Source organism: Mustela nigripes, chromosome 10 (genome assembly GCF_022355385.1).
Source record: "Mustela nigripes isolate SB6536 chromosome 10, MUSNIG.SB6536, whole genome shotgun sequence".
Classification (NCBI taxonomy): domain Eukaryota; kingdom Metazoa; phylum Chordata; class Mammalia; order Carnivora; family Mustelidae; genus Mustela; species Mustela nigripes.
The window spans coordinates 57,683,896-57,703,018 of NC_081566.1; the positions used below are offsets into that span (position 1 = coordinate 57,683,896).

The following is a 19,123-nucleotide window of genomic DNA, read 5'->3' on the forward strand; positions in this document are numbered from 1 at the left end:
ATTTCTTAAAGGCAATAATAATAATAACAACAATAACGATAAATGAAAATCCCAGAAAATCAACAAGCTAAGTAGGCAGTTCTTCAGCAACTGAGAGCTCTCACCCTTCATACAAATGCATATCTGAATATTAGTTAAAGTATATATTAGTGAAATAATATTGAATTAGATCATTTTGTAATTTTGGCTTTTCCACCAATGAATTGTCATTAATTCTACCCCAGATAGAAATAAGAAAAATCAGAATTACCTTTATCTGCTTTATCTATTCCAGTAATACATAAGAAAAAAATACACTGCAATTTAATTCACTCCCTGTATAATAAATATGCCCTCAATCAACAATAAGTGTATTCCAGATTCTGTTCGAGGTGTTGAGGATGCTGCTGAGGGGAAGACACAAAATGCCTTGTTCTTATAGCATGTTTCCTCTTGGTGCTATTTACATATGGAGGCTCCCTGTAGGTTAATGATATAAAATATTTATACTATGTGAATTATCATGAGTTGATCCCACAAATCTTTTGTTGAGTACCTCATACATTCCAGACACTTTTCTAGGCATTTATATTATAGGAATGAACAAAGTAAATTCCTTGCTTCCCTCAAACTTATATTTGGGGTGGGGGAAGGCAGTCAGATAGATAAATGTAAGGCTGGTGGAAGTACTCTAAAGAAAAACAAAGCTGGATGGTGAACTCAATATTCATGGAAGGAGCTCTATTTTATGGAGAGTGATAAAAAAAAGGCCTCTCAAACAAGAAATGGTCTTGCTACAGACAACTTGATAAAGTGAGGGAACTAGTCCGGTGGACTGTTTGGGGGAACCGTTCCAGGTTGATGGATTGCAAGTACAAATGCTCTGATGCAAGAGTGGGGCTTAGTGAGTTTGAGTAGAACCGACTGAGCAAGACGAGAGTGTTAGGAAGAGGGGGTAAAAGGGGTTAGCAAGGTCAGATCAAATAAGACAATGTAGTCCTTCATAAAGACAGTGTTGTCCACGCATTTTACTTGGAAGTAGAAAGCTGCAGGAAGCTTTTGAGCAGAGGAGAGAGATGACCAAATTTATGTCATGAAATGATCACTCTGATCGCTGTTGACACAGTAGACCTTGGGAGGCAAAGGCAGAATAGTCAGAAGCTAATGTAATCTAGGTGAGAGATGATGGTGGCCTGGCCATACAGTGTTCACATAGGAGGTGGTGAGAGTGGTCAGATTCTGGATGTAGTTCCGATGCTTATGCTGAGTGAAAACAGACAAAAAAAGAAGACATACTGTACGACTACACTTATAACAAATACCAGAAATTATAAATCAGTCTATAGCAACAGAAGATTGTTTGGAAACAGTCAGGAAAGGGGAGGGAAGGATTACAAAGGAGCATGAGGACTCTTTTATTAGTGATGGATATAGTTAATTATCTTAATCATAGTGATGGTCTCAGGTATCAGTATCTGCAGACTCAGGTCTACAGTATCAAACTGTACACTTTATTGTTTTTTAATTTTTGTTAAGGATTTTATTTAATTATTGGCAGAGAGAGAGAGAGAAAGAAAGAGAGCACAAGCAGGAGGAATGGCAGAGGAGGAGGGAGAAGCAGCCTCCTTGCTGAGCAGGGAGCCCAGTGTGGGGTGGGGCTTGATCCCAGGACCCGAACATCATCACCTGAGCTGAAGGCAGACTTGTAACTGACTGAGTTACCAAGACGCCCCCAAACTGTACGCTTTAAGTGTGTGCAGTTTGTTACATGCAAGTTATTATATGCATCTTATTACATGTAATATGCCAATTACCTTCCAATAAAGCCATTAAAATAAAGAGAGCACAGGATTGTCTGATGGATTGGATTTGGGTGTGAGAAAAAGGGTGCCAGGAAGTAAGTTTTTAACTTGAACACCTGGAAGATGGGTATTAAAATGGCATTTGTTGAGATATGTAAAGACTGACCAATGCGAAGTGCTCCAACCACCGGCAGAACATCGCAGGTGCTCTTCTCTGGGCTGATGTGGGGGCTTGTGAGCTTTCCTTCCTTCTTTGCACATACAGATAATTTGGTTACACTGGGATTTAAACAGGATTTTGCTTCCCCTAATCAGAAAGAAAGTACAAAAGTTTTATGTTGCTTGATGGAGGCTTTATAGAGTTGTGATTAAAAGGGAGGATGAGGGAGCACCTGGGTGGCTCAGTGGGTTAGGCCTCTGCCTTCCGCTCAGGTCATAATCCCAGGGTCCTGGGATTGAGCCCCACATGGGGGGGTCTCTGCTCAGCAGGGAGACTGCTTCCCCTCTCTCTGCCTACTTGTGATCTCTCTCTCTGTCAAATAAGTGAAAAAATAAAAGGGAGGACATTCCCCGGGTTTGAATCTCTCTTTCCATCTCTCACTAGATGTGTGAATGCCCCAATTTACTCATCTCAGATATGGAAGATAGTAATAGCATTCTCTACTGTTGTGAAGATTCCATGAAGAAAGAGCTCAGTAAAAGCAACTTTAAATTTATTAGCTTTTCCCTACTTGCTATTTATTCTTTAGCAGTTTTTGTGTCAGTTGGCTTCCACTAATTTGTGGATTTCTTTAGTCAAGGGCCAGGTACCCTGTCTTTTTTTTTTCTTTTTTTTTTTTAAAGATTTTATTTATTTATTTATTTGACAGAGAGAGAGCACAAGTAGGCAGAGCAGTAGAGGGAAAGGGAGAAGCAGGCTCCCTGCTGAGCAGGGCGCCTGATGGGGGACTGGATCCCAGGACCCTGGGATCATGACCTGCGTTGAAGGCAGATGCCAAATATGCACGTGGTATCTTGTTTTTTGACCCACGTCTTTCCCACACTACCCTACTGTCTGGCATAAATAATAGCATCAAGTGGAAGCTCAACACATTTGAATTAAATTACTTCTTCCCTTAGGGATAAAAGGCCCAAGAATCTTAAGATCTCAGCTCTGGTACACATTGCCAGCCCCTAGCCCCCAAGGCTCAAAAAGAGACCAAGCCGGCCACCGGCTCATTTTCCGTCGCCAACCCACCATTCCACTCATGCCCCTTCCAGTCGAAGGGGATCCTAGACGGGGCCCCCAAAGAACCCCTGGGAGCCCGAAGATGGAGCCTGAAGCCAGAGACTAACAGTGGCAGCTCGTGGGCGGGATCTGGTAGTTCGGAAAAGGGGGCACCACACCAAGAATGGGGGTGAACGTGGCGGGGGGGGTGGCTGCTTCGGGATGGACCAGAAATGAGAAGCTGCGAGAAGGAGCCAGAAAAGGACCCCGTAGTGGGCTGGCGGGATGGGGGCTCAAAGGTCGCAGAGAGGGGTGAGCGACGAACGCCGCGGCGCGGAAGCGAGCGCGAAGGGAGCGGGCGAGCGAGGGGACACGGGGCCGCCGGCCGCGGGGGCCGCGAGCGCCGAACTGCGCGAGGGAGAGAGGTCGGAGCGCACGACCCTCCGGCGCCCGCGGCTCCGGGCCGAGGCCGTGCTGACGTGTCGCGGGGAACGCCGCGGCCCCCGGCGCCGCCCCGCCCCGCCCCGCCGCGCGCCCCGCCCGCCGCGCTCCGCCCTCGGCCCCGCCCGCCCGCGCCCGCCCGGCCCCGCCGCCGCCTCCGCGCCGCCGGCTTCCCCGCGGTGACCACAACATGGCTGCGGCGCCGGGGCTGCTCTTCTGGCTGCTCCTGCTCGGGCCGCCCTGGCGGGTGCCGGGCCAGCCGCACGCGGACACGAGCCGGCGCTTCGCGGAGCACAAACTGTGCGCGGACGAGGAGTGCAGCAGTGAGTGGCCGGAGGGCGGCGGCGGCGGCGGGGCCGCGCGGGGGCGGGAGCTGGGCAGCCCCGCGAGCCGGCTGGGGGCGCAGGCCGGGCGGGCGCGGTGGGGGGGCTCGACGCCGGGGGGGGGGGGGCGAGTGCCGGTGCCCCGCGCCGTCCCCTCGGCTCTCGGCTCCCGCGGGCCCTGGCCGGGGGGCTGCGCCTCCCACTTGTTGCCGGCGTTTCCTTTCCTCCGCTGATCTGGCGGGGTTTGGGGGTGGCGGTGGCCCCCGGTTCCCCCAGGGACGGCTCGCAGCGTCCGCTCCCCGCCCGGCCCCGAGGGGAGACGGAGCAGTTGGGGTGCGCGCCGCGCGCCCTGGGCTCTCCGCGCTGCAGCGAGCGCTCTCCTGCCCCCGCCGCGGGGACCTGGGTGGGTGCAGTCGGGGCGCAGACTCGCGGAGGGCTCGGCGGGTGCGTTCCCGGCCGCGGGCTGATGCTGGGGACGGGGAGGGCGCTGGCGCTGCCCCTTCGCCCTGCTCCGTCTCTCGGATTGGGGGCTCGTGCCGCCTTTGACAGGGATTGGAGTTCGGGTTTGGGACGAGCCCGGAGGCCAGGCGTGCAGGGTATTCCAAGGTCTCCGCCTCGGCTCTGCCTCAGTCCTGTCATTTCTGTGCTTGGAAGTCTCCTTGCAAACAGCCAGGCGGGGAGGGCACCTCAGGAAGGCCAGCATCTTTCGCTGTCGAAAGAGGCCAAGAATCTGCATCGGCCACCTGGGACCGGCAGCCTCCTCTTTGCGCAGGAAGCGGAATTGTGCCCCAGTCCTGGACTGGGGGCGGGGGATGGACTCTGGGCGGTGAGGAGGACAGAGATCTCCGGAGTCAGATGGAGACGATTCTTAAAGAAATCGTAATAAATATTTATTTATTTTCATAAACAACGACCAGCCTTAGCCTGAGTCACTTGTGTTGTTGGAGTTTCTTCCCAAGTGTTGGTGGGACCGGGATCATTCTTGGGCCTCCCGGAGGGTCTTGAATAACCTTGTAACTTAGTGATCACCGCGTTCGGAAACGGTTGTTCAAAAATTGTAGACAACACGTATAGAAAAATGTTCATGCTGGAAAGGCCCTATGCCTGCCGTTTAGCTATATATATTCAAATCGGTGCTATTCAAAATCAGATTTCATAGTTGGGAGAGTTTGAATCTCCGCAACGCTGTGAACAGGAAGCCAGGAGGCATCGTTGTGTTAAGCCATTCCTAGAGGTAACCCGGGGCTGAAACACGTCAACCAACACCACGAAAGCGGGGCCACTTCCACATTTCTCCCCTTCAGTTTTCTCCGAGCAAACCCAGATGATTAGCAGCAGGCAGGGTTGGCTAAGACCAAACGTTTGCCCCTCTTCGCTTCCAAGCACCCCCCTACTTGGATTCCTCAGAACCGGTTACCTGGAGAGTCACATCGCTGATGCTTCCCCAGCACAGAGACTGGGGTTGGAAGTGCCCTTACTTGTCGCAGAAGTTGAGAAATGGCATGTGTCCAGACAGACAGAACCAAAACACAAGGGGCAGCAGCCCTGCGTGTTGCATAAAGTATCTAGTAAGGTAGGTGTGGGTAGGTGTGTGTGTGTGTGTGTGTGTGTGTGAGAGAGAGAGAGAGAGAGAGAGAGAGAGATTGTGCTGTTCTGTGTTTTTCAGAAAGTTGTCGTGTTTGGTAATGTTGTCATCTAATTTAATGTTACAACTTTTTAGTGATCTCTTCTAAGTGGGAAACAAACATTGCCATTTCCAGTTGCAATAGAATCCCCGATCTTTAAATTGTCCATCACCTTCAGTCTGGTCTTTCCCCCAGTTATATCTGAATTAGGTTGCTGACAAGTGTGGATTTCAGCTTCAAAATCCGCATCACTGCCCTCATATCTATTTGTTCGTCCCTCAGATATGTATTTAAAGATACATTTTATTTTTATTTATTTATTTTTTAAAAGATTTTATTTATTTATTTGACATTCAGAGATCACAAGTAGGCACAGAGAGGCAGGCAAAGAGAGAGGGAAGCAGGCTCCCTGCCGAGCAGAGAGCCTGATGCGGAGCTCGATCCCAGAACCCTGGGATCATACCTGAGCCGAAAGCAGAGGCTTTAACCCACTGAGCCACCCAGGTGCCCCTAAAGATACATTTTAATGTATTTGGGGCTCACTGGCTTTAAGAAAGGGTGTTCTTTCCATGTCACCATTTTTTTTGTTTTGTTTTGTTTTTGCTATTTAATTGTATCTAGTATCCATTTCATCTTGTATCAGATTCGGCCAACAAAAAGAAAAAAATGCTGCTTCTACTTTTTTCTAGACGAAGTGTGATTTAAGTCCTGCATTTTAAGACTGAAGGTAACTACTGCACAGTTCTCAGAGTTTTGCTTGTCCCAGCAACATGTGATGCCCACTTGTGATTTTGTCTATAGCCATAAATATAGAAGGTTATCTTCCTCTCGTGATGAAACCTTTGTAATGTTGGGTACAGTGAACATTACTTTCATAATAATTTGACGTTACCCCTTCATGTGATTGGACCGGTAATAGGATGTGATGTCCTTTTCCGTTTACTTAGGCAGATACTGTAAGGGGAGAACAGCGTGATGAAGTCAACAGTGTTTACTGCTGCATGGGAGTACTTACAGTCCCTTAACGACAGTGCCTTTTAGTGTTAGTTCAAGTTAATTGACCCCTTGGGGGCTCCTGGGTGCTCTCCCCCACCCCCTATTACCTCTTCGTGGAGCCTTGCTTAAGCCAGCCAGCATCTGCCCTTGAATTCATCCAATTGTGCCGTGAATCTTTTTATGGCGGAAGAGCGGAGGTTGAGGACAAGAAGGTTAGAGAAGGGACCAAGAGTTTCTTTTGACACCAGCTCTGTGTGGTGGTGGACTCATTGCTTTTTGTTTATCCGTAGGGAAAAACAGGGAAAGTGGCCGTCTCTCTGCTCATAGGGGGTTGATAAATAACGATAAAGCTCTCAAGATTTTAGATACTCAGAGCCTATGGCTTAAGAGCGATTGATTCCAGAGAGCGCTGGAGAAACTTGGCTGTCATTTACAGAATAGAGGACACTCCTATTGCCTGATCAATCAGAACGGACTGTAAAAGTTGAATCCTGATACCTGTTCTTCTCTCTTTTTTCTCCCCCCTGTCTGTGCCTACAGTGTTAATGTACCGGGGGGAGGCTCTAGAAGATTTTACAGGTCCGGATTGTCGTTTCGTGAGTTTTAAAAAAGGGGACCCAGTGTATGTGTACTATAAACTGGCAGGGAGACCACCTGAAGTTTGGGCCGGAAGTGTAAGTACAAATTTGCCACACTTTATCTTCTTCCTTTTTATTGGCTTGTTTAGCACTGTAGAAAGAAATAACTCTTTTCCTGGGGTCTTTGATGGAGTTCACTGGTCCTCTCTGCTAGACTGGGAAAGCAGAAGGTGGCTGTGTGTCCCCGGCAGGCATCAGGCCTGGCCCCGGGAAGGGGCTCTGCTCTTATCCTTTAACAGAACCAAACTGCTTGTGGCTGCTGCTGCTCAGCAGTACGTCCCAGGCCTTACTGACTGTGAATGCTGCGTCCATAGGAAAGGGTGTAGTGGCGAAACCTGAAAATTCTGAACTTCGCGCTTCACGACAGAAGGGTACAGGAAGCATTAGACTTAATCAAACCTTGTGCAGAACAGTGTTTCACGTGTTCACATTTGAAGTTCACTGTATGTGTATTTTTTTCTAAGTTATTAATATTTGTGAAAGATTGGCAGCTCGTGGACGGGTTACCTAACCATACGTACTGTTACGAGTCTGTTAAAAAATCAAGATGTCCTTTTCCTTGTGTGTGTTTTGTTGCCTTGTTTTGTTCGCAACTTCTGGGTCGTCCTTTTCCTGCTCTTCAGACACCTGTTCCTGGACACCTGTTCCCCCACCTGCTGTCTTCCCAGTGGGTTTTAGGAGGCCCTGAGGGCAGATATGGAAACCGATGTCTCCATCGCGCTCTGATTTTTGTAAAAAAAATTTTTTTTGATGAGGTATAATTAACTTAGAGTGTTCTGTTAGTTTCAGGTGTGCAGTAGAGGAACTCCACAATCCTGTGTGTTCCTTGGTGCTCATCACCATAACTGGACTCTTAATCCCTTTTGCCTGCTTCACTCCCTTCTCCACCCACCTCTCCTGTGGCACCCACCAGTTTGTTCTCTGTATTCGAGTGTCTGGTTTTGTCTCCTTTTTCCTTTGTTTTGTTTCTTAAATTTCACATACGAGTGAGATCATATGGTATTTATCTTTCTCTGACCGACTTTTCTTAGCATTATACCCTCTGGGTCCATCCACGTGGGTGCAAATGGCAAGATTTTGTTCTTTTTTATGGCTGAGTAATAGTCCACTGTGTGTGTGTGTGTGTATCACATCTTTATCCACTCATCAGTTGGTGGACACTTGGGTTGCTTCCACCTTTTGGCTATTGTAAGATTTTATTTACTTATTTAGATAACGAGAGAGTGCACTTGCAGGGGCATGGCGGAGGGAAAGGGACAAGTAGACGCTGCTGAGCATGGAGCCTTATGGGGCGCTTGATCCCATGACCCGGGGCACAATCCCACGACCCAGAGATTATAACCTCAGCCAAAAAATCAAGATTGGATGCTCAACCGACTGAGCCACCCAGGCGCGCCATTGGCTATTGTAAATAATGCTCATGCTTTTGATGTTTTTAAAGAGGAGATTGCCTAGGAGGGACCTAACTGACAGGCTGATGAGTTCTTTTCCTTTTCTCTCTAAAAAGTGTGATGTGTGGACTGTTTATTTACTGAAAGTTGTAAGAGTTGTTGATATCCTTAGGATTGTTCAAACTTTTAGGAATACCCAGTCCCCACTGTCAAAACTTTTCCTCTCAATAAAATACCACACCACAGAAAACAAGGCTTGAGCAACCTACACAAGGAAAAATAGTTTAATTTTGTTGGTGTTCCAGGTTCCTAGGGGGGACTCTTGAAAGACCAACTAATGGGTCAGGTTCAGCCCTTGTCATTTGGGCAGAATCCTGATCGGATCCCTAGATACAAAGAAAGATATGTTCTGTGTCCTTCAAGTCAACCACATGAGATTTCTTGATAGTCTTTACTCTTAGAACGTTTTTTCCGTGTACCTAGGCTGCATGTTTTTTGTACAGTGAGGTGGTTAAGTTGGAGCATTTGGTACGTGAGCTTGACTTGCATTTTCCTGTGGTTGAGGTCACTGCTCCTGCTGCCTCCTTAGGGAAGTACTGCTCTCAGCACCCAGCCAGAGGGCTCTGTGCTGTTTGATGATCACTCTGGTGGCACCTTGTTTGCACTGCTCACGTGGCATCCTTTTTAGTGCTTTGTATTGCAGTTGGTTTGTGTACGTCTTTGCTCCTATAAAGTCATAAACCCCATAAGGGAAGGGCCCGTGTCTTACCCACCTTCCTTTTGAATATTCCCTTTCTGGGCAGAGGCACTTAATTTATATTTGTCCTGATAGTAGCTTATGCAGAATTTATTCTCTTGAACAAATGTTCTAATTCTCCCCAGTCAAATCAGCAGTTCCTTGGCAGGGATGATATATGGAAACAAAACTATAAATAAAGCTGACTTCCAGTCCTGAGGGTTCATGATTCTGAACCTCTTTTTTCAGATCCTAAGACACAATACCCCCCCCCAGTGTAAATTTATGGATTTTTTTTCCTTAAGATTTTATTGTTTTTAAGACTCTCTATACCCAACATGTGACTTGAACCCACAACCCTCAGATCAAGAGTTACACGCTCTACCGACTGAGCCAGCCAGACACCACCAAAATACGGAGTTTTATATGACCTGTGGTGTCAATGGACAGAGACTACACAAAGACAAATGTATTTCCTTTATCCATGTCTTTCTGACTTCTCTCCCTTTTCCAGATTTCCTTTCCTTTTTTTCTTTTTCTTTTTCTTTCTTTTCTTTTTTTTTTAGATTTTATTTATTTGTTTGACACAGAGAGAAAGAGACAGAGTACAAGCAGAGGGAGCAGCTGGCAGAGGGAGAAGGAGACTCCCCAATGAGCTGGAAGCCTGATTTGGGGACTCCATCCCAGGACTCTGGGATCATGACCTGAACTGAAGGCAGCCGCTTAACTGACTGAGCCATCCAGGTGTCCCCCCCCCCCATTGTCTCCTAATAAAATTTTCCTGAAAAGGAAAAAAAGTATATTTTCCCTCAGTCTCTCCTCTTATTTCATGAAACTTACACTTTAAGAAATTAAAAATTCTCTTCCCTTAGCTTTCAAAATTATTCTTGTTTCTGTTTTTTAGTTTTGTGTTGGAGTCCTTTTTGGTTTTGTAGAGTTTTAGATTTTAGCTGCCAGTGTAGTAGTTTTTAATTGCCCCGTCTTATCTAATCTTCAGGACCGTATTCTAGTACAGAGACAGGCTTTCACGTATTTGCCAGGTATAACAGCAGCACTCCTGATGAGGATATTTTAGGGGTTGGTGATAAGATAGCCTTTTTCTTCTTTGGTGCGTTGGGTCAGCCTCCTTGGAAGAGATCTGCTTTCAATTTCAGATGCAGCCAGTAGAAGACAGTGTATGCGTCTCAAGAAGACACACTTTATGTATTTTAGCCATTAGTGCTGTAGGTAAATGGTGTTATTTTCTCTAGAGTTTTATTTTGCATGAAACTATAGCTTGATATATACATTAGTATGAATTTTATTTTCTCCCCAAATACTGGAAAATCTAGTTTTTGAAAAAGCTACTATAGCCCATTCTATCAATAAAGATTTGCTTTTTATTATATTGATCACATATTTTAGGAATTTTATATTCTTTTTACTTAATTTTCATGGCTGTTTACTGGTTTAAAAAAGACTTCTGAGTGCCAGTTGATGAGCCAAAGCTGTGACATATGCTGGTAAATTATTGCTAGAGGTTATTTGCAATTGTGTTTCTAACCAGCTTTCATTTGGGTTTTTTTTTTTTTAAAGACTTTATTTTTAAGTGATCTCTGTACCCAACATGGGGCTCAAACTGACAACCCCGAGATCAAGAGTCACTCGCTCTTCTGCCTGAGCCAGCCAGGTGCCCCTGATTTGCGTAGTAGCAAAATACACAATAACTTTCTTTTATGTAGGCCTTTTATCTACTTGAGAAATCTAACTTTATGTGCTCTCTGGTTAGAATTAAGAGGCATGTTGGGAGCGCCTGGGTAGCTCAGTTGTTAAGCGTCTGCTTTTGGCCCAGGTCATGATCCCAGGGTCCTGGGATCGAGTCCTGCATCCGGCTCCCTGCTCGGTGGGGAGCCTGCTTCTCCCTCTCCCACCCCTCCTGCTTGTGTTCCTCTCTTGCTGTCTCTCTTTCTCTATCTAATAAATAAATAAAATCTTAAAAAAAATAGAATTAAGTTGCATGTTGAAGGGAAACTTGAGTGGTTTTAGAAAAGTTGGTTTTAAGATAGTCCGTACTTAATTTTCATTGGAATAATAATTTGTGTAATCTTAAGGGCAACTATCTGTCTCTTGTGGTTATGCCTCCCTACCTATCTGTGTATTTCCTCTCACTGCTAAGAAGTCTGCCCCTTATATTTCTCACACAGAATTTTGATTGGTGTTTTTCTTTTGCCCTTTCTTTCATATAGGTGGGGCGCGTTTTTGGATATTTTCCAAGGGATTTAATCCAAGTAGTCTATGAATATACTAAGGAGGAGCTACAGGTTCCAGCAGATGTAAGTTATGGACTTTTTTTTGGTTCTCAATTATAAGTTGCCTTTGAAATTCATCAGTGACAGTCAGTTAATGATTTTTGAAAGTCTTTGTGTTTTGGCCAGGAAAAAGACCAAGTTCACATGTATGTATCAAGTTGTAATTTAGAATCAGATTACCTTTAAAAATAGAAAAAAGAAGAAAGAAGAGTCTGAAAAGAATTTATAGGAGACTCTCATTATTTGGTAGTTATCTAATATGTGTACTCATATAGATAGGGTTTTTCTTCACTGCTTTATATGAGAAAAAAGTTAAGAATTCAGTATCTTCTTATTTAGTTACTTTCGTTTAAAAAAATGTATTTATTTATTTTAGAGAGCAAGCAAGCGTGAGCAGGGGGAGGGGCAGAGGGAGAAGGAGAGAAACTGAAGCAGACTTCATGCTGAACGCCGAGCCTAACACAGGGCTCGATTTCATGACCCTCAGATCATGACCTGAGCCAAAATCAAGAGTCGGAGGCTTAACCGACTGAGCCACCCAGAAACCCCAAGAGGTAAATCTTTTTAGAAGCAAAAGGAGAAGGTATCTCAATTAGGAAGCCCCTCACTGAATAGCTCTTAGACATTTTAAGTATAAAGAGATCAGGGAAAATTGAACCCTACATTATGTACTAGGCCACAAATGACAATTTACGTTGGTTTTCTTATTACTGAGTCTTTAGTGATTTCGGGGGTGTAGTTATAGTATAGGTTTGGAACAGGGAATTTGAGAGACTCGGAGGAGGTCTGGTCTCAGATCTGCACAGTACTGACTGCGTACCCTGCACAGAATTCACTGAGTGCACTGACCCGTGGCTCTGTGCTGGTGAGGATCCTCAGTCCTGCTAACTATTTTCTGGAGTTTTAAAATTTATAGTAATTGACACTCACTTTCATTCAAGAATCCTTTAGCAGTTCTTTGCAGGGCTGCAGAACATGCGTGCTCCTGGCCTCAAGCCATTCTTAGATGAGATGGACAGAATACGTGCTGTGCTAGAGCCGGTGCTGTCCTTCACGTTTCTCGATAATCTCAAGGGTCATAAAATCAGCCCATTACCTCTCTGGCCTCATTCCTAATAAAGACATCCCGCCCCAGGATCGAGGTGTGAGACAGCAGTGCATCGGCCCCGGTGACCTCGCTAGTTTGGGAGCCTGCCTTCTTACTGTACCTCCCACTGCACGCTTCACTCACTATTAAGAAAATAGCTTGGGGGGTGCCTGGGTGGCTCAGTGGGTTGAGCCTCTGCCTTCGGCACAGGTCATAATCCCAGGGTCCTTGGTTGGAGCCCCGCATTGGGCCCTATGCTCAGCGGGGAGCCTGCTTCCCTTCCTCTCTCTCTGCCTGCCTCTCTGCTTACTTGGGATCTCTGTCTGTCAAATAAATAAATAAAATCTTAAAAAAAAGAAAATAGCTTGGAAACACAAGTGATGAAAAGAAGAAATCATCCATCCCTACTGCACTGGTCAGGGGCTCCTCAGACTTTTGTGAAAGTTTAGTTAGGAGAAGAGAATTATCTTTGTTGGCTTTCTAACTTTCCCTCTGTATATGGCCCATATTATGTCAATTTGCTTATTATTGGAAGAAAGGAAGAATATAGATTTATGGATAGTTCTGAGAGCAGATCTTAATGACACCTAGAACCCTGATTTAGAGTTAGAGTATACTCCTTCCTGAATCTTGTTTTCATGGTATATTTGAGATAAGAATTAAGTGGGGAGCCCCCTGGACACCCTTCTTTGTGCCTTTATATGTTTAGTTCCCATGCCTCTGTGTTTTAATAAGATACTTCCTAAGCTGATCAGTCTTTTCCATATAAAGAAAATATGAGCCAAAAAAATCTGTGTAGACTTAGATCCTGACAGCAAGGAGATTCTGCCTGTCTCTAGCGGGGTAAATAGAAGTATAGCCCAGAGGGCACAGTGATAGGGAAGCTGGGTGGTCTTCCAACTTCTTCTGCACAAACTGTTATGAGATGAATTTCCAGAACATCAGGCATAGATATTGGGGGTTGGGGGAAACCCAACAAATGACACCCTGGTTTTTTTCCACTTGTGCTCAAATTGAGAGACCCAGGAATCAGGCACATGGAGACCAAACTGTCACTATTATTTATTGATAAAGCCTTTCAGTGAACATGGCTCAGGTTGCAGAAATAGTGGGCTTTCTAACTTTGTAGTCAAGAATAAGACAGACTGCTGGGCCACAGACAGAGCTGCCTAACAGGGGATCACCCCCAGGGGACTGACTGCCCTGTAAAACTGACAGTGAGTGGGGTGTTGTCGGGGGCCGGGGGGATGAGGATATGTGTTCCCTCCAGTGGGTCCCAAACAGAAAATAGGGATGGTGCAGAGCAAACACGCCAGCCACATGAATCATGTTTCCTCTGGGGGAAGAGACAGGGACGGGCGGTCAGGAGGAGTACTTAGGAAGGAGTCCTTCTGCTTGGAAGCAGGGAACCAGGGGAAAGTGGATTCAACTACTGTATCCCTTCACTACCCAAGAAGAGTTGTTGCCCAAGGTGGGCACAGAAGCCCCTCCAGAGCCAATATGAGATTCCCTCTGTTAGCATGGGTAAGAGTTTGCTCTTATGATACTTAGTAACATGCTAACTTTTTTTTTTCCTCTTGTAGGAGACAGATTTTGTTTGTTTTGATGGGGGAAGAGATGATTTTGATAATTATAACACAGAAGAACTCTTAGGATTTTTGGAATTGTCCAATTCTGCAACTGGAGATTCTGAGAAAGGTATAGAAAAACCTCAGCATGGGGACACCCCTCCTGAAGCATTTGAGGAAAGTGACATTGAACCGGAACCAGAAGAAGTTAACTCAGAGGAGAGTGAAAGCGTCTTCTCAGAAAACACTAAGGAACTCAAGGAAAGATCTGGGTCTCAGAAGAACCACCCCCATGTAAACAGTCAAGCAGGTCACATTCAGGGAGACCCAACTTCATTTGAACCTTTTGAGGAAATGCTACAGGATAAACTAAAAGTGCCAGAAAGTGAAAACAACAAGACCAGCAATGGTTCTCAGGTCTCGAGTGAACAGGAGAAGATTGATGCTTATAAACTTTTGAAAAAAGAAATGACTCTGGACTTAAAAACCAAATTTGGCTCCACGGCCGATGCACTTGTATCTGATGATGAGACAACCAGACTCGTTACTTCCTTAGAAGATGATTTTGATGAGGAATTGGACACTGAGTATTACACAGTGGCCAAGGAGGAAGAGGAGAACTTTGATGAGCTGCTGTTACTGACCTTCACACATGGCGAAGAGGACGTGAAACCTCCAGCGACGTCTGGAGTTGAGAACTATTCAGCGGAGAGAGAGCAGAGGCCAGATGAAGAGGACAAGGTGGAGGCCGCTCAGCCCCCTGGCATCAAAAACTACGAGGAAAATGTTGCAACAGACTGGGAGGATATTATCCTCCCCTTCACGGAAGGTGACAGACAAACAGGTGTGGATTCAGGGAGCTCTGATTCAGAGGAGGGTGATGATGGGTCCGTCCCAGGTAGCGAATCGGGGAAATCACGATCAGCCACGGAGTCTGTCGACCCTAAAAAAGCAGAAGATAGTCTTTTGACCGTGGATGTCCCTAAAACAAATAATGACAAAGACCCGGAAATTCACATTACAGAAAAAGGGAGGAACATTGAGGAATCCAAGAGGGGCCTGGCACAGGCTGAGGAGGGGCTGGAGGAGCAAAAGCAGGAAGGCATGACTTCTCACAGTTCTCCTCAGAGCAGCCACCCTGGCTCTTTGCCAGCTGCTGGAGGGGGTAGAGAAGTGTTGGCATCAGCCTTTGACAACAAAGAAAATGACCTAAAAGGAGCAGCTGTTCACATTTCAAAAGGAATGCTCCGTGAAGAAAAGCCTGGAGAGCAGATTTTGGGAGGGGGCTCAGAACATGAGCCAAAACCTGAAGCTTCAGAGAGTCAAGTGAACGAGGAAAAGCCTGGACAGGCGGATCTGGGTGTTGCACCACTGTTGGGAGGTCACCAGCGTAACGCATCCAGAGACAAGGTGGAGGAAGTACCTGTTCTAGCAGGGGGACCACAGCCGCACACGCTGTCAGTGGACCATCCAAGTGAGGAATTCAAAGAGAAACAGCTTCCTCAAACTCAGGATCAGCCTAGACCCTCCCCTCTGGATGAAATGGGGTTGCCAAGAGAACAGGAAGAAGAGGGTCCCCTTGGGCAAAGAAATCTTTCCCGGCCACAAGGAAAAGAGGCGGCCGCACACAAGCAGACGGGTGAGGAGAGGAGGCTCTCAGGGGACAAGGCCCAGGAGGGCTCCTCTGGTGAAGAGGTTGCTCCTTACAAGCCCGAGGCGGGCTCTCTGGAAGTGGAGGCAACAAGCCAGACAGAGAGCCCGCAGGGACCTGGTGTCCATACTGAGAGACCAAAGGCAGAGGATGATGACAGCCCTGAAGAGCTCCTGGAGGATGAAAATGCTCTAAGTGCAAAACAGTCTAAAGAAAAAAGCCCTGAGATCCAGGGCAGGCCATTAGACGTTAACCCCCCAGGGGCTGTTGTAGGCGCCATTAATCCTGACGCAGAAACGGAAGGAAGCAAAGAAGAAACTGGTAATACTTTGGAAATTGAAAGACAAAGTGAAACTCTGGGCAGTAGGGCAGATCCAGGGGGCAGGGCAGCGGAAACAGAGAGCCCTCCTGGAGCTCGGAAAGCACAGCGGGCCTCTGAAGGCAGCGACTCTTCTGACAAGCAAAATCAGACTCTAGAGTTGGGTGAAATGTTTCAGAATCAAGGTACTGATGATTTTAAGGAAGACCACGCTGATGAATCCACGCGGAAGCCGGGGGTAGGAGAGCTCTCGGAGGAGGACCAGGAGGACTTGGAGGGGTTCGTGGACACAGAGAGCCAGGGGACCAGTGCTGAGGAGCACGAAGGTGACTGGCCACCCCGGGCGCCGGGTACCCACACCCCTGCTCGCAGCGACGATGTGGAGGACCTGCCTGTAATCGGCAGCTTCTTTAAAGACCAGCAGTCTCTACAGAGGCTCCGGAAATACTTTGATGTCCATGAGCTAGAAGCCATGTTCCACGAAATGGCGTCAAGGCTGAAGTCCGCGCAGCAGGAGAGTCTGCCCTATAACGTGGAAAAAGTCCTGGATAAGGTCTTCCGAGCCTCCGAGTCCCACATTCTGAGCACAGCGGAGAAAATGCTGGACGCCCGTGTGACTGAGAGCAGAGATCTGGGAATGAAGGACAGTGACGTATTTGAGGAGGCGGCGGTGCTCGACGATGTTCAAGACCTGATCTATTTCGTCAGGTACAAACACTCGGCGGTGGAGGAGAAGGACCCGCCGACCACGGCCCAGCTCCCGCCCGAAGGCTGGGGCGGCTCCATGGAAGGTAAAGTGCCCGCCTGTGGCCCCGTGGGGGTGCGCTTGAGAAGCGGGGGGGTGGGGTGCGTGGCTGCTGGGGGGCTTGCTGCCTTATTTCTGAAGCTCTGACCAGTTTACAGAGTGCCTGAAGGTAAGGCACAACAGTCCACGTGTCCCTGCCTTCTTCCAGGCCAGAGCGTGGGTAAGGATTTCTTACTTGTTTTCCCCTTCGGACCATTGGGACTGGTAGCATTCTCGAAAAGAGACTTGACAAGCAGAGAACGAGAAAGCTATAGACAAGAAAATTATACACCAAGTAAACCTGTTAACAGAATACATCCTATAGAATTATGAAAGGGAACTTGATTTTAACTTAGTAAAAAAAAAAAAACAAAACCTTTTTTTTTTTTTTTTTAAAAGTAAGCTCTATATTCAACATGAGGCTTGAACTCATGACGCTAAGGTTAGGTGTTGCATGTTCTGTTGTTTGAGCCAGCCAGGCACCCCAAGTAAATTCTTTTTTTAATTGAAGTCTGGTTGACACACAGTGTTACATTAGTATCAAGGTGTGCAACATAATGACTCTGCAAGTCTATGCTGTGCTCACTGCAAGCGTAGCTCCGGTCTGTCTCCCTCCAGCACTATTGGAGCACCACTGACCGGATTCCCTGTGCTGTGCCTTTTATCCCTATGCCTCTGAAAGGGCTCTGTGGAACACATTTTCTTAAGCGCAAACTAACTGCTCTCCAACCAAGGATTAGTTGGCATAATGTTTACTTTTTATTTATTTTTAAACAGGTTTTGTTTTAGAGAGAGAGAGAGAGCGAGCAGGGGGGAGGGATAGAGGGAGAGAATCTCAAGCGGACTCCACGCTGAGCTCAGAGCCCAACGTGGGGTTGATTTCTTAACCCTGGCGTCATGACCTGAGCTGAACCCGAGTCAGATGCTTCACTGACTGAGCCACCCAGGCGCCCCAGGAATAACGTTTAAACTGATGCCTTGCCTGAGTTTCTTCATCTAGTCCCTACCCCGCGCCCCCCCACCCCGTTTTCATGTTTCATGTTCTTTCTTGCCTCTTTGGAGCCGTCACTTAGGTTAAATTCTGCTGGGCACTAGGATTCTTGCATTTAGATTAATCAGTGATGGAACTGGGGACACGGAGCTCTCTGATGCAGCACTTGACACATAGAAGCCTTTTTGTAAATAGCAATTGAATAGACCCTGAGCCAGTATCCTGATATAACTTGATTCCTCATTCCGTGCCCTATTCTGTGTCCCTGTGCTTTTAAGACTGAGGTATTTTAACTGAGACTTATGATAGAATACCAGGGAGACATAAAGTCACAAGAATAAATGTGTCTTCCCAGAGGACCAATTTTTCCGGAGAATTTGGGGGAGGGGAACATTTTTGTGTATAATCAAAGCAGATCTGTTTTGCATTAGAGTGCAAGCACTCTTATGAATTTTCAGGTAAACTATGAGGCTTTAAAGTAATTCATCTTTGCTCTGGGTTGCATTGGGCCATGGCCTGAGCCTCTTGGGGAAAGAAGTGGGTTCCCTCTCTTTGACGATTAGACATGCTCTGGAAATATTTGAGAGGTACTTCAGACTGTCTTTGTACGTAATGGGCTTCTTTGTGCTAGCTCTGGAAATAAGCATGCTTGTCATGAAGGAGTTCGTGGTCTTCCTGCGCGGAGTAGATGTTTCATGTTTCTGCGCTTGACTGGATTCTCTTCTGTACCTTTATCTGTGTGACGATGTGTTGATTTGCCAAGGAAAGTTAGGTTATTGAAGGCCCTACCATAAATGTGTTTGTTTATAAAATACTTGGAAGAAGATTTGCCTTATAAATTTTAGCTGTCTGTGAAGTGAGACAAAAGCAGCAGAAACTCTTACTTCCCTGCTCATGTGTGCTCCCTGGGGTACCAGGATGTGGAGGGCAGTCGAGGAGCGCTGGGGGGTGGATGGTGAGGCGGAGCTGTCCAGTGGGAAAGGCAGAGTGGGGAGTGTGAGCAGGCTTTGCCAGCCCAATGCATTCTTCTTCCCTGTAGGGAGGCAGCCACACCTGGAAGATAATTTCCCACAAGATAACCCAGAAGACAATTTCCCGCAAGATAATGCAGAGGACCTTAAAGTACAGATTCTCAAAGAGCCCAGCCAGTTGGATCAACCTGTGACTGGTGACAAGGGTGGCCCAGACGTGTCACAGGAGCCAAATACTGAGAAAGACATAGACCGAGGTAAACTTTGCAGATTTTTCTCTATGAAGTAGAGGTATGTCATAAAGGAGAGCTTCTATGCTCTTTTTT

The 19,123-nt window shown here is 46.7% G+C and overlaps 1 protein-coding gene across 3 annotated transcripts in view; it reads left to right on the plus strand.

Annotated features, from left to right (window-relative positions):
* Nucleotides 1–3,573: 3,573 nt before the first annotated feature.
* MIA3 (MIA SH3 domain ER export factor 3) overlaps nt 3,574–19,123 on the plus strand; it is a 57,991-nt gene continuing 42,441 nt past the window's right edge. For 2 of the 3 annotated variants that reach the window (XM_059413380.1, XM_059413381.1), the window contains exons 1-5: nt 3,574–3,752; nt 6,914–7,047; nt 11,364–11,450; nt 14,097–16,842; nt 18,866–19,054. In XM_059413380.1, the coding sequence (XP_059269363.1) occupies nt 3,620–3,752; nt 6,914–7,047; nt 11,364–11,450; nt 14,097–16,842; nt 18,866–19,054 (3,289 nt within the window). In that variant the 5' untranslated portion in view covers nt 3,574–3,619. The remainder of the gene's footprint in view (nt 3,753–6,913; nt 7,048–11,363; nt 11,451–14,096; nt 16,843–18,865; nt 19,055–19,123) is intronic. The other variant, XM_059413382.1, reaches the window with a different exon arrangement.